Raw genomic sequence first — 12,678 nt, 5'->3', positions numbered from 1 at the left:
CGCGGCTCTGAAAGCAGATGGCTAGTCACGAGGGAATCAATCTACTGTATAACATGTATAACAGGAAGAAGAGGTGAGGATGAGGAGGAGGAGGAGGATCAACAGCGTGCGAGCGAGCGAGGCGGCCCACGGGGTGGTTTTACTTGGTATTACATCCAGTGGTACTTGGGACGCCCGCCGCCCAAGCTTACCTTTCAGAAAGGTCCGATTGATGTCAGTTTGGCGGGTAGGTGTGACGCAGTTGCGCCTGTTTCTAGCGGCTCCCTACCGCGCTGGGCCTCTTATCGCTATCAATTGCGGGGAGCTCCCGAGAAAAAAACTGCAGGCCAACAGTTCCAAGACAAAACGGTCGCACTGATGCCCCTCACCAATTGAATCCATGGCTCGAGGTGCGCCAGTGCTGCAAAGCTGAGGGCAGGGGGCTGAGGTGATGGTCTCAAAACCCGTATCAAATCTGTGCTTCATCCATTCATTTGGTTGGATTCACTTGGATTTCTTGGCTTTTCTTGACCCGGCTCTGCGCGCCGGGCTGTTGTGACTTGTCGATTCATCTCTGTTAGGACTGATTCTCTTCAGCAGTAGTACATAATATGGCCGAAGGCCACCCCCACTCTGAATCCGCATTTCTCACCATGTGCCCTAACGTTCCCAGCAGCCAATGACGAAATAGTTGTTGCAATGGGAAATTCGCGCAGTGAGAGCCAGTCGCCGAGCCGGCCTTTCTGACAAGGGGGGGCATACTCTATGAAACTTCTGGGCTTGTCTGAGCTTCTATTGTGGCTCGTAGAAAACTCCAAGGCCGCCTTGATGGATGCCAGCTGGGGCATTTGGTGTGTCTCGGTACGCGGTGCCACTGTGGCACAGCCGAGCTGAATGCTCGCCTGGTCAGACAGTCAGACCACCGTGAAGGCTCAGTGCATGTCGACGTCCAATGTCACTACCATCGAGGTCAAGATCGGCCACTGCTGAGTAGGTGGGGAGGCACCTGGTTGGCGTACCAAATGTGACCGACTGGTGGTGGCTTCGTCTGCCTACCTAGGCAACCAGCCCGGATCATGATCCTGCACTGACCCAAAATGTGTACCCCAGCTGCTGCGTGTCAACTCGCACTTCTATGCAGATAACAGCGATCTACCCCCCTGTGCACGCTTGAATATCAAAATGGAAGAGATAATGCATCCGCTCATCTTCAAGCATGGCGGTAGTAACTCAGTTGCCTAGTTCATGAACTCGCATGTAAACGCCGCTGCTATACCCCCACAAACCCGTGCTTGCGGAAACGCCATGCCATGCCTTGCCCTGCCGAATGAAGAGAAAACCTGGAACACCCAAAAATACGACGCTGTTGATTAACCGTGCCTTGCTGCCGCCTGCGCGAACTGCTCCGCTTGCAAACGTTCCAACTCCTCCAGGGACATGCCGCTATCCTCAAACTTGTTTGTTCGCTGTTGTCGCAACTAGGTTAGCCGCTGCTCCGGAAACGTGGCGCGAAGATACTTACGATATTCTTGATCACTTTCTGCGTCTCCTTGTGTTGGGCTGCAGCCTCGAGTACTGCCGGCACGTAGTCACCAAACCCGAGCTCTTCCAGAGCCTTCGTGATGTGGTCACAGGCGATGGTCTTCTTGGCTTCCTTCTCCGAGATTTCGTTTGCTTCTGATGAAATCAATGTGATGAATTCCACGCAGCACTCAATGAGCAGATCCCTGGCTTCTTTTGAGAAACTCAGCCCCGTCGATGATGGGAGAATCTCCGTGACGATTTTCTGCACGGTGGCTATGGAATGTTAGCCCAGTCCAAAATAAGAAGTTGTACCACATGCAGCAGCGACTAGCATTTCCGAGCTTAGTGCTGCAAATGTGGCATTGCGGGTGTACATACCCTTGGGAAGAGACAGATCATCGTTACCTGCGCGGTCAAGGGTTAGCATCATGGATCAATAGCAAAAAAAAAAAGAGTATCTCATGTCAGAATGACGAGAATAGGAAACAATAGCGACTTAGTCCGGAATCAACGTTGGCCCAATACTGATCCTGTGCATTCAACTTGCGCGGCATATTGAGGATCTCAAAGAAAGTTGCGCCAAGGGCTAACTGCGAAAACAGGAACAAAGAGACAGATGAGGAATGCATATGATGTACGCCATCTGTCGATATCGTTTCTTGCTCCTCCTGGAGTCCCGAAGAATAAATAGAAAGTAGCTTGGGCCCTCGGACTTTGGCTTGCCTGATAATATTCACGTATCCACCAGTTACTAGCCTCGCGACTGAAAGCATCTTCACTTGAGACGCCCAGCCCTGCAGCAAGTATGCTTTGGGATTTCTTTCATAGCGGCCCCGACATGATTCGTTTCCTGCTGGATGGGATGGAAAGACATATGACATGTCAAGAAGATGACTAACTCACCTCCAAACTCGTGGTCAGACATTCTGGGCTATGCAAAGATATTGAACAATAAAAAAGTCCGAAGGTTCCAGTTGACGCAGGGGAAGTATTGAATGACGCCTGGCTAATGAAATGCTCCTGTCAGAATCCGTGTGCGCGTTGGTGTGCGAGTTGTTGTGTAGTCGGGCGCAGGCGATGGTGGTGTAAGTTGAGGTGAGGTTGGGGCAGAAATGACCAGTATCAGGCACGCGGCTGCCCACGCGGTGGACCGTCCGGCGTTTATGTATCTGGAGCCCGCCGCGGTGGAGGTTCCGGAACAATCCCTCCCTGAGGCTGCTGTGGCTGGGCTGGCTGGATCTTTACTGATTGGGATCGCACTGTGGCGCAGCAACCAGCTTCAAAACTCCACTCAAAAAAATCCCACTTTCAAAAAATTTGTCGTCTGCTCTTCACTTTCACATCGTGCTCGCAGCCTTCCACACTCCCACTCCAGTAGCAGTGAGTAGGGTTTGACGCTTTTCTTCCGCTACTTCAACGGAAGCGAAGATGCTGCTGCGCCATGATGCTCTTACGAGCTGAACCACGAAGCAGCTCTCCGTGTAGGTGCTCGACATGCACCTGGCCTGAGCCTCCTCAAGGTAAGCGCTTTTGCTTGGATTCCGTCCCTCAAATGATGAATAAGTTGTCGCCCCAGTCTTACTTGCCTCCGACAAGGGCAAGAATGCTGATCGACACGTCAAAGCCAATTGACACGATCTGATCCCTCCATACCACATATCACCTTTGGACCATGCGAGGAACTCGGGTTCGCTAACTGGCAACCCTAGGCTTTGCGATCAGTTGAGATGTACGTTTCGCACGCCTTAATTTTCCCCCGCCCTTGCAACGACATGATGCCATATTCCAAGTACTATCAAATACCGACACTCGATGACGGAATAAACTTTCCCTGATCACACATACAATTATTACCGGGCTCCGCGCATAATCTCGATAGGGACTTGCGCTGACCTCCAACAGCGGAACAAGGTGCATCGCATCATGCTCCTCGCCAGTTGCGTCGATTCTGCTTCTCAAGCGTAGGTGGTTATTTTTCTTGAATTCTAACTGCTGATGATGACGAAACTATATTCCATGCTAAATCTGAATTTTCATGTGGAACAAAATATAGAGCTTTTCATCTTTCGCCTGAAGCATCTCACATAATCTCTATTGTTTTAGCTGTCTATATCTAGCACGGGCTAACATTGATTATAATAGACTCTGTTCGAAACGTTAAGATGTTCCCCGGAACTTCTTGAGCACATCGTCATTCCATCTACCTCGAGGTTAGTATCACGTCTCGACGTGGCCAGGATGAACTTACCGGAAATGCTTTCCACTCATGTCCTTGGATGCGCCCTCCACGAGCCCTGCAATGACGGCACCGGGCTGTTCTGGCTTGAGTAGTTGCCCTGCTGAGTGCTCGTCCACGAAGCTGGCATGGTCTTCGGCTCTCATAGCAGCGCCTCCTTGTTCCCGGATGACCTGTTGCATCTCCGTGTCAACCTTGCCTGGTGAAATAGCGACGCTGGTGATATCCGGCTCCTCTACTCCAACATGCGCGCACAAATGGTTCACGGCAGCCTTGGCTGTTCCGTAAGCGCTCCAAGCGGTGTAAGCACCTGTTGCTGCCCCCGAGGAAACGAATACTATGCGGCCCTTAGTCTTGCGGAGTTCGGGAATAGCCTCTTTGACCTAGATTTTTGCCTCAGTATATATCAAATCAAACCAAATCAAACCAAATCAAACAAACTCGCGACACATACAAGTGCAACGGCGGAGAGGACATTGATGTCGTACGCGCGTCTCCAGTCTTCGACATCAGCATCTGCAATCTTAGTGAGAGGTGTCAGAACACCATGGTTTATGACAATGCCGTCGATCTTGCCGAAAGCCTTGGTTGCTGCTTGAATGATTGAAGGCGCTGTCTGAGGTGAAGTGTGAGCCTGGATCTCATTCATATGCAGTCCTCATTCTCTCTTTCAACACACCTTCAGGTCGCCCAAGTCGGCAGACGCATACTCCACTGACGACGGGTGCTCGCTCTTCAGCTTCTGCAGGCCAGCTTCTGATCTGGCGACCACAAAAACCTTGTGCGAGGCGCGGAGTAGCAATTGTGCTACCGCCAGACCTAGACCTCGGCTCGCGCCGGTCACGATGTACGCCTTGGACATTCTTGGTTGTTACAAGATCTGCAGTTGGTTGATACGGTTGTGTGTTGGACTCGGATCGCTTTCTCAAAAGGGCTCAAAGATGTTGTGTTGGGCTGTGCCGTCTATATACGAAAACCCTGAAACGTTGGCGGGACGAGGGTAGCCATTATGATCTTATCGGGTCTTTGCAAGGCCTGGCGGGGTAGGAGGGGCAACTCCATACTTATGGCGTAATGTGCAGTCAGATGGACACCGAGATCGGGTTGTAATCAATTATTTGGCACCAATGATATGCGTCAAAGTATAGGAATGTCACCTCATACTCTCAGTAATTATGAGATCTTAGGCTTTCTTCCGCCGGAAACTATAACGCACTCACCAGGCGTTCCCCGACTCGAGCAAGCAGGGCTTCACATTTGAGCGAGCACTTGGGAGTATACTAATCATCCTCAACCCCACCCGTTGCTCAGGTGACCTCTTCTATCGAGCATAGCGGAGTGAACGAGCTCCAGGTGGGAGATATGTCATCTACTGTGATATTAGGCGCCGGAATCATCGGTGTCTCCACCGCTTACTACCTCAGTAAGCACCAGCCAACCTCAAGCATCCACCTCGTGGAGCCGTCGCCGGAGCTCTTCGCCTCGGCGTCCGGATTCGCCGGTGGGTTCCTGGCCAAGGACTGGTTCTCGGCTGGCGTGGCAGAACTCGGGGCTCTCAGTTTCGAAGAGCATCGGAAGCTCGCGGAGAAAGAGGATGGAGCGAGGAGGTGGCGGTACTCGAGCAGCACGTCCATCAGCCTCTCTCCACCGTCAAAGTCCAAGAAGAAAGCCGCCGTCTGGCGCAGCGAAGGCTCAAGCAGGGCGGAGGCAGCGAGTGGCGACCGGTCACAGGGTATAGCACCACCATGGTTGTGGAGGGAGGAAGGCGATTCCGTGGAGGCCATAGGCGAAGAAGGCACCGTTGCTCAGGTGTGAGTGAGCCACTTGACGTCGCGTATGGGATGGAGACAACTGTTCTGACCACGAGATGGCAGCGAACCTCTACAGCTATCTCAGTTTCTTCTGAAGAAATGCATAGACGCTGGCGTGCGGCTCCATCACCCAGCCAAGGTCATATCAGTAGAAACTGACGTGCGAAACGAGCTCTCTAGCGTCTGTATAGCTGACACTCAGTCGAGCACCGAGACCGACGTACCCTGTACAAACATTATCATCACGGCTGGCGCCTGGTCCCCGCGGGTGTTCAAGGCATTGTTTCCAAGATCCACTCTTGACCTGCCCGTGTCTGCTCTTGCCGGCCACTCGCTCGTGGTGAAGTCGCCGCGCTGGACCGAGGCCCACGAGCCGCACGGCACACATGCCATCTTCATGGCCGGGAGGGGTGGGTACTCTCCGGAGATCTTCTCGAGGTTGGGCGGGCACATCTACATCGCGGGCCTCAACTCAGCGTCAGAGCCGCTGCCAGAGCTCGCTACCAAGTGCAGGGGCAACATCTCGCAAGACGCCGTTCGGACATTACGAGATACGGCAAGGGAGGTATTGGGTCAAGGGCAAGCAGAGGACGATCTCGAGGTCGTCAGGGAGGGACTGTGTTTCCGGCCAGTTACGAAGAACGGGACGCCTATCATCAGCAGGATCCCAGACGACGCGCTCGGTGCGGGTATCAATACTAGGCCAGGCGCTGAGGGCGGTGTCTACCTCGCTGCTGGTCATGGGCCATGGGGGATCAGTCTGAGCTTGGGCACCGGCAAGGTGCTCGCAGAAATGGTTCAGGGAAGAAAGCTCAGCGTCGATGTTTCGAGTCTAGAACTCGATATCTGAGCCTCGTGACGGTGACAGCGGGGTCCTGCCTTGCCATCAAGGTTCTTTATGGCGTTGTGTCTGGCCGCGAGTCTCGCCAGAGCGGTTGCAGCACCTCTCTGGGTAGTCGATGAACAAGGCACACTCTAGCCAACGCCCCGGAAATTCCGGCGCCTCGTCTTCGTTGGTACTTTGGCTGTAGTCCAAAGCAACATGCTCTGCTACCAGAGGGAAGCTGTCCCACCTGACTATCGAGACGCGGAGACAACCACCCAGGAAGATTCGAATCATGCAGACCAACAACTGAGATACTATATTATTAGACAGTCGTTACAAATTGGCTCGTCTGCCTTGGACGCAAGGTCAACGGTAAAGCCGCAGGCCATCACTAGTCTCCGAGAAATCATTTCATCTTCAGCCTGAGTCGTCACACCCCAGATTGTCTAGCCCTACAATTGCCATGGCCCGGCTGGCACCTCCGGGGCCGTCATCCGATGGGAGATCTAGCACGGGAGCCAACCCCCAACCCCAAGGGCGACAGGGACTGGTCGAGAAGCAGGCCGAAAGCTGGGGGCCACGTGCGTCATGGCCAGCCAGAGGCCAGCCATTTCTCTCGGTCAAACTGCGCTGTCTAGAGTTTTGCGGAGGCGTCTTGGGTACCCTGGTGACCCCTGCGTGCCTGGAAGTCTCTTGGGGGGAGAGGGAGCCAAAGTGCGGCCGTCTCCCATAGCAGACTCCGTCCACCGAGCCTCCGCGCCGACCTACGGGTAGCAGAGGACGCACGTCCGTCCGAAGTCTATTTGGCGGGGGGTCGGTAGTCGGGGGCGCGATGGGCTGCGCGGGGACGGCTTTAGCACGGCCCCAGTGACACATTAGTCGCCCAGGCCGCAGTGTGCGTGTGATTGCTCGCTGGCAAAGAGAAGAGCAGGCTGATAGCGCGGGCGGGAGGGACTGGAGGTCTCGAATCTCTACCCCACGATTGACTTTCTCTCGGCGGGGTCGCCTGGCCCCTGGTGCGAACCTAGACTAAGGCGTGCAATGTAAAGTGCTTGCATAAACAGTATCTCCGCGTTATAGTCGGGCCACACGGCAATCGGGGCAGATGATGCCAAGGTTCGGAGCTTATTGTGGTGTGTAAGCTGCGTAGCTCCAGGCACTTACTTTCCGGAGGTTGACTGGTGCATCTCTGCTTCCCCGCGGCGCCTGAAGGTGCCGTTCTGCGTGCTGCATCATAGCAGACCCAAGTATCCAGATTACCAGCACAAGCTACGCGGCCGTTTTGATGTCATGCTGGAGTGATAAGGCCGCAAGGCTGTTTCGAGTCCCATGTTGTGGAATGCTGCTGGCGACTGTGGCTGGGCGTTTTAATTGCGATACGCAGTGTGCAGGGGTTCTTTTCGGCGTTTACGCGTCGATCTGGGGCTCAGGGTCTTAGGTCTGACATGCGGATTACATCACGACGAAGATCAGGTCTAAGCCTTATGTATCGATTGGCCTTCTAAGGGTTGTTTCAAAGTACTTGTGTGCTTGTAGAATTGTAGAGCTACCAGATTGTAGAGAAAAGAGATGTCACACTTGAGAAGCCGGTTCATTTGGTTATTGTTGTTTATTAAATTCAAAGTGGTATCATTGTTCCATGTACTCCCTCCCAATGTAGTTTGGAAACCCTAGGTTTACTGTTACATAGAATTACAGTAGGGCCGTAGAATAGGTGACCGGCATCCAGCTGCTTGTGTCCACCCATCTCAGGACGCGTCGTGTCTCATCATCGTAATATTGTAGCGTGTAGTAGAATCCAAAGTCAAGTTTGAAGCTTCATCGACTAAACTCAAATGGATTGACTTCGAAGTGTCGCGTCTGCTCATCCTCGCCTTCGGAGTCGAGTTGGAAGACGATACCCCTCCGCTTCCATTCACCCCGCGAGAGTGCAGCCGATCCTTCTTTGCGTGGTCTTCTTTGACTGGTTGCTGATGACGTCGACATGGAGCGAGGCGCTGTGTAGGCTCTGATCTCATCCTCGTTCATATCGGCCAGGCCCGGTGGCACGGCCTGCCAGTCCTTGAGGGGCCATTGCAGGTGCTGGTCATAGACGTAGGTGTTTCTCCGTCTGTCATGGTTGATATAAGGGCTGCCTGTTGAAGTTGAGCTCCGTGGAGACTCGGGTTCCCAGTAGCTGGGGCGGCGTTGTCCAAAATTCCCACACCCATCCTCGTCCAACTCCGGAATCATCGGAGATGTGTTGATAGAAAGTGGTGGGTGTAGTGATAGAGGGTCATAGCAGTGTCGTGACGCCGTTGATGATGTTGACGAGATTGTGCTCGAAGTACTCATGCTTCTGGAGTGCTTAGTGATAGGCTGCTCCTCTGATATCGAAGCCTTCCTCGACATGCTGCCCTTGGATCTCTTGTGGAAGAGTGATGATGCTCCCATTGTGGCGTATCACCGTGTGTCGTATTACAAAATAAAATAAAAGTAAGGTCCAAATAGGTAAGATGAGTGCAAGGCCTGAGGTCTGATCAAAGGCTTGACGTGTAGAAGATAAGACCGAAGGCCAATGTATGTTAATCCTTAAGGATGGAAAGGCTTGATAGAGAATCCAGGAACAGAAGCCTAGAAGAGTGGCAGGCCTTGCTGCATTAATATCTACGACGACCTGGCCCACGCGGGTCCCTGTAGATCTCTTGGTCAGCACAAGGGCAAGGAGTAGCCGGTGCCTTGCAGGATTTGGTTTGCGCTTGCGTAGGGCAAAAGCTTATTGCACCATCCGAAGAGCGAGAAAGATTTCACGGCATTATACCCGATCACCCCACGAACGCCTGCGTCATAGTGCTCGTTAAGCCACGCCAGCCGAGGGGGGAGGCCAACAGGGCTAACTCTGTATTCGTCCCCCTCGCTGTCACCGGCGTGTCAATCACTAAGCTGCAGTGCCTTGGTGTCTCAGCGCCCCGGCCGAAGCTAATGCTGCTGATGGTGTGCAGGATGGCAGAGCGAAGTGGGTTTGGTATGCAGTAGAGTCATCGCAGCGGCCGGTGGCCTGGCAGGCACCGGTTCTTCAGCAGGCCTACTAGGCTCGTGATTGGACCATCTCGTATACCCGTCATGACCTATGGGAGAGGGGGGTTCCAGGTGGAGATGAGATGAACTTCGTGATCCGTGATGCGGTGAGCAAAACGAGAAACACGGAGATTTGCTGTAGCCAAAGAGGGAACAAAGTCGCCGCCGACCCAGCACGGACGTTACCAGACCCGGGGCACAAGAGGTGAATCTGGCTTGGCCGACCCTGAGTTGGGCAGCTGAGCAGGCCAGGCTGGCAGGGAGCGGAGCTGAGAGAGGCAAAAGAACACTATGCGAATGATTCCATGACATGGATGATCGGCAGGTTCAGATCGCGATGGTGGGGCACGGAGAGTCCTGATCAGAGCCAAGCGTTGCTATTCTTGCTATCCAGGAATTTTTTTTCGTCCTTGGCTCTGTGAAACGGCGTCCCCCGCAAGAATGGGAGCACGCACCAGGCGAAACCAAGGAACCGGCGGCGTTTGCATCAATTGGATAGCGACGCTGCTAAAGCCTGCTGAACGTCGCTTTCTGCCTCGGCCGCATGACCTTCAATTTCTTAATTCCAAGGCACTGAGTCGTCCAAACCTTGGGGCTCATCCGATGCTGCAATGCAATGCAACGTGCGGGCAGAAGCGAACACCACCACGCGCGGGTAGATCTGTAAGCATAGCAGACAGACACAGACAGACACGCACCTGCACGTTTGTTCTTGCTGACCTGACAGGGAATGGCCGCTTGCACAAACGAAGCCTAGCTGGCATGTGTGGGCCACTGCCGTGCCCGGTCTGCACCAAGCTGCTGGGTACGAGGTCATGGGAGACTCTTCTGCGAGTTTAGCTCGCGCAAATCGCCTCTTAGGGGCGAAATCTAGACTACTATGGCACCGAATCCGTAGTCGGACACGCGAGGTGAGCCGAGAGCCCCGACAACCGAGCGATTCTTGCTTCTTACTGGTCCCGACTCTTACTATACTGGCCCCTGCCCTGCCCACTTGGTATAGCGCACTAAATGGTGGAGGGTGTAAACTGGGCGTTTTGACTGGCCGGGTTCGCCGCGGCGAGTTGCTATCTGCAAGGCTGGGACCGGGCATTGCTCGTATCAGAACGGCAGAGCGGCTCGGTGGGATGGCAGTTGGTGACAAGCAATGGAAATAATGGCCGAGAACAGGACTTGGTTCCCTCTGAGCATTTCCAGAGGGGCAACAGGGAATAGAAGAAACCTACGGAAGCTTGGTTGCCCTGAGAGTTCAGCTCGTGAAAGCAAAATCGGCAAACGCGGGCAGATGAAGCTTCTCGGATGGAGAGAACGTTAAGGCCATCTCAGCAGCTAGCTGCCAGCGCGAACTCTCGCCCCGTAGAGTGGTGTTGGAGCCCTCCAAGGCTGTTCGGCAGACTAGTCTCGGCCTGCTGATTAAGCTCTGATCAGTCATCCATTTTTGGACTCATTGTTGGCGTCGGAGGACGGAGACTCGGGCGATGATGTGAGCTCACGACTCATGCTGCACGGGATGGGGACATGTAAAAGGCCATCATGAAAGAATGGGCTGTTGAAGTGGCCCTATGCTAGATTAGCTTAAACTAAGATAGCATGATGCTCTCTGCAACCCTATCTGGCCCATCAAACATGGTTCGATAACGAAGCTTCAGGCCGCCGTGATACCCGGATGGACTCATCCAGGCACCAAAAAGTCAATTGTCCGGAGCTCACATGGCGAAATGCCAGATGCAAGTTAACAATGGTGCAACAAAGAAACCGCGGCTTCTGACTGTAGATCATCCAACACTGAGTTCCAAAACGGAAGTTGGCTCGCGGCTTGATAGTCACTGGTTTCCGCTCTAGATACTCATTCCAACAAGCTGCATATGTCCTGGCCTCCACGACTTAACGAGATGAAAGGATCTGCATGTCTTCTGAGACGATGGCAGCGGGTGACTGGCCGACAAGTAGAATATATGAACGAGCATGCCGGCGAGGCACGGCGCTGTCAATGAATAATGGAGCCGAACCCCATGTTGGCCACTCGCTTGATAGCGGCAGCCAGGTCAATGTCGTGGAGTGCGATGCGGAGTACGGGGTAAAACGAGAGGGAGGAATGGTACACAGTGACCTTCGCCAACCCGCCAAGACAGCCTAGGCAGGCTGAAAGTCATCCAAGTCCATTGAGTCATGAAGCCTCCCATCGGCCTTCGGGGTCGGTATAATATAGCGAGCGATCAACGACTTTCGGGTACTACTGCTCGGTGGCTCGGTATAAGGCTGAAATCTGCGGCAGACCCCAAATTTTTTGGCATGTTGTGCTCGACTCGTGATGCTGATTTCGGTAGCTCCCGCCTCTGAGATGGACGAATGATAACCGCTGAAAAGAGCAGGTGTCATAGACCAAGGGGAAATTTTTCTCCTGGGTGTTGATAGCTACAAGATGCCGTCGTTTTCACCGGGGAGCCGCTTGACACGCTTTTGCTCCCAGTCATCGAGATCCTTGGCAGCCAACCTCTGCGATCGCACCGCCGTCAGCTCTACTGCAGATCATGACAACCAGAGTAAGATGCAAAGTGAAGACTCACGTAGTATTCGTCCTTCATGTTTACTCTGCGGCCAGCCTTGCCAACACCCAGCTCTTCCTCGCGAGTCATTTGTCGGACCCTGCGGTCATGCTTTTCATACCGCACGGCGGTCGCCGGCGTCAGCACGAAGGAGCCGGCAACAATGACGGACATGAACGGTAGACCAAAGAGCAGGAAGGGATGCTTGGCCATCAAGGCGCGGTACTTGGTAGCGAAGTTGTTGGCATCGGCGGCGCCGCGAAATTTCTTGTTCGGAAAGACAGCCATGACGACAGATGCTTCCACCGGCGACGCGGGCGCGTTCACTTGTCGCGAGATGACGGTAAAGCGAGTACGAGTGAGAATTGGCAAAGTGACGTACGTGAAAGGTCGATGAGATTTGTTTTATGCACCGTTGGGCGTGACAATTGGCACTTTCAGGCAAGAATCCTGGTCCTTAAGACGGGAAAGGAGAGCATCGTCAGGAGAAGCTCGGGCTCGGGTGACATCAGCCAACTAGAAAAAAACTGGCCATGCCTGCTTCGCAGGCGCTGAGGCCCTGTGGCCCGTTATTGGCTAGGGCGCCCTTACGTGACCAAGGCTGCTAACCAGGTACCCGAAGTCCCCTTGCCACAGTAGGGTCCCTCCCCTCGGTCGGGTGTGAAAAAGGCCCCCGCGCCGAGAATGGTACAAGGTAAT

The 12,678-nt window shown here is 53.8% G+C and overlaps 5 protein-coding genes across 5 annotated transcripts; 1 reads left to right on the top strand and 4 right to left on the bottom strand.

Moving 5' to 3' along the window:
• Positions 1–1,349: 1,349 nt before the first annotated feature.
• Positions 1,350–2,057, bottom strand: JN550_001426 (uncharacterized protein; the record flags this gene model as incomplete). The annotated part of the gene is made up of 4 exons (XM_049312609.1): positions 1,350–1,445; positions 1,502–1,776; positions 1,882–1,908; positions 2,000–2,057. The coding sequence occupies 4 exons, from the start codon at positions 2,055–2,057 to the stop codon at positions 1,350–1,352; spliced, it is 456 nt and encodes a 151-aa protein (XP_049176277.1).
• Positions 2,058–3,660: 1,603 nt separating this feature from the next.
• JN550_001425 (uncharacterized protein) lies at positions 3,661–4,601 on the bottom strand (the record flags this gene model as incomplete). The annotated part of the gene is made up of 4 exons (XM_049312608.1): positions 3,661–3,703; positions 3,752–4,122; positions 4,194–4,355; positions 4,419–4,601. The coding sequence occupies 4 exons, from the start codon at positions 4,599–4,601 to the stop codon at positions 3,661–3,663; spliced, it is 759 nt and encodes a 252-aa protein (XP_049176276.1).
• A 500-nt stretch (positions 4,602–5,101) lies between these two features.
• JN550_001424 (uncharacterized protein) lies at positions 5,102–6,400 on the top strand (the record flags this gene model as incomplete). Its single annotated transcript, XM_049312607.1, has 2 exons — positions 5,102–5,550; positions 5,614–6,400. The coding sequence occupies 2 exons, from the start codon at positions 5,102–5,104 to the stop codon at positions 6,398–6,400; spliced, it is 1,236 nt and encodes a 411-aa protein (XP_049176275.1).
• Positions 6,401–8,194: 1,794 nt separating this feature from the next.
• JN550_001423 (uncharacterized protein) lies at positions 8,195–8,809 on the bottom strand (the record flags this gene model as incomplete). Its single annotated transcript, XM_049312606.1, has 1 exon — positions 8,195–8,809. One exon carries the CDS (start codon positions 8,807–8,809, stop codon positions 8,195–8,197), a length of 615 nt encoding a protein of 204 aa, XP_049176274.1.
• A 3,039-nt stretch (positions 8,810–11,848) lies between these two features.
• Positions 11,849–12,267, bottom strand: JN550_001422 (uncharacterized protein; the record flags this gene model as incomplete). Its single annotated transcript, XM_049312605.1, has 2 exons — positions 11,849–11,929; positions 12,001–12,267. The coding sequence occupies 2 exons, from the start codon at positions 12,265–12,267 to the stop codon at positions 11,849–11,851; spliced, it is 348 nt and encodes a 115-aa protein (XP_049176273.1).
• Positions 12,268–12,678: the final 411 nt, after the last annotated feature.

Source organism: Neoarthrinium moseri, assembly GCF_022829205.1.
Source record: "Neoarthrinium moseri strain CBS 164.80 chromosome Unknown scaffold3_Wmoseri_CBS_16480, whole genome shotgun sequence".
NCBI classification, from domain to species: Eukaryota; Fungi; Ascomycota; class Sordariomycetes; order Amphisphaeriales; family Apiosporaceae; genus Neoarthrinium; species Neoarthrinium moseri.
The sequence above is the reverse complement of the archived record's forward strand: the minus strand, read 5'-3'. Positions and strand labels throughout refer to the sequence as shown.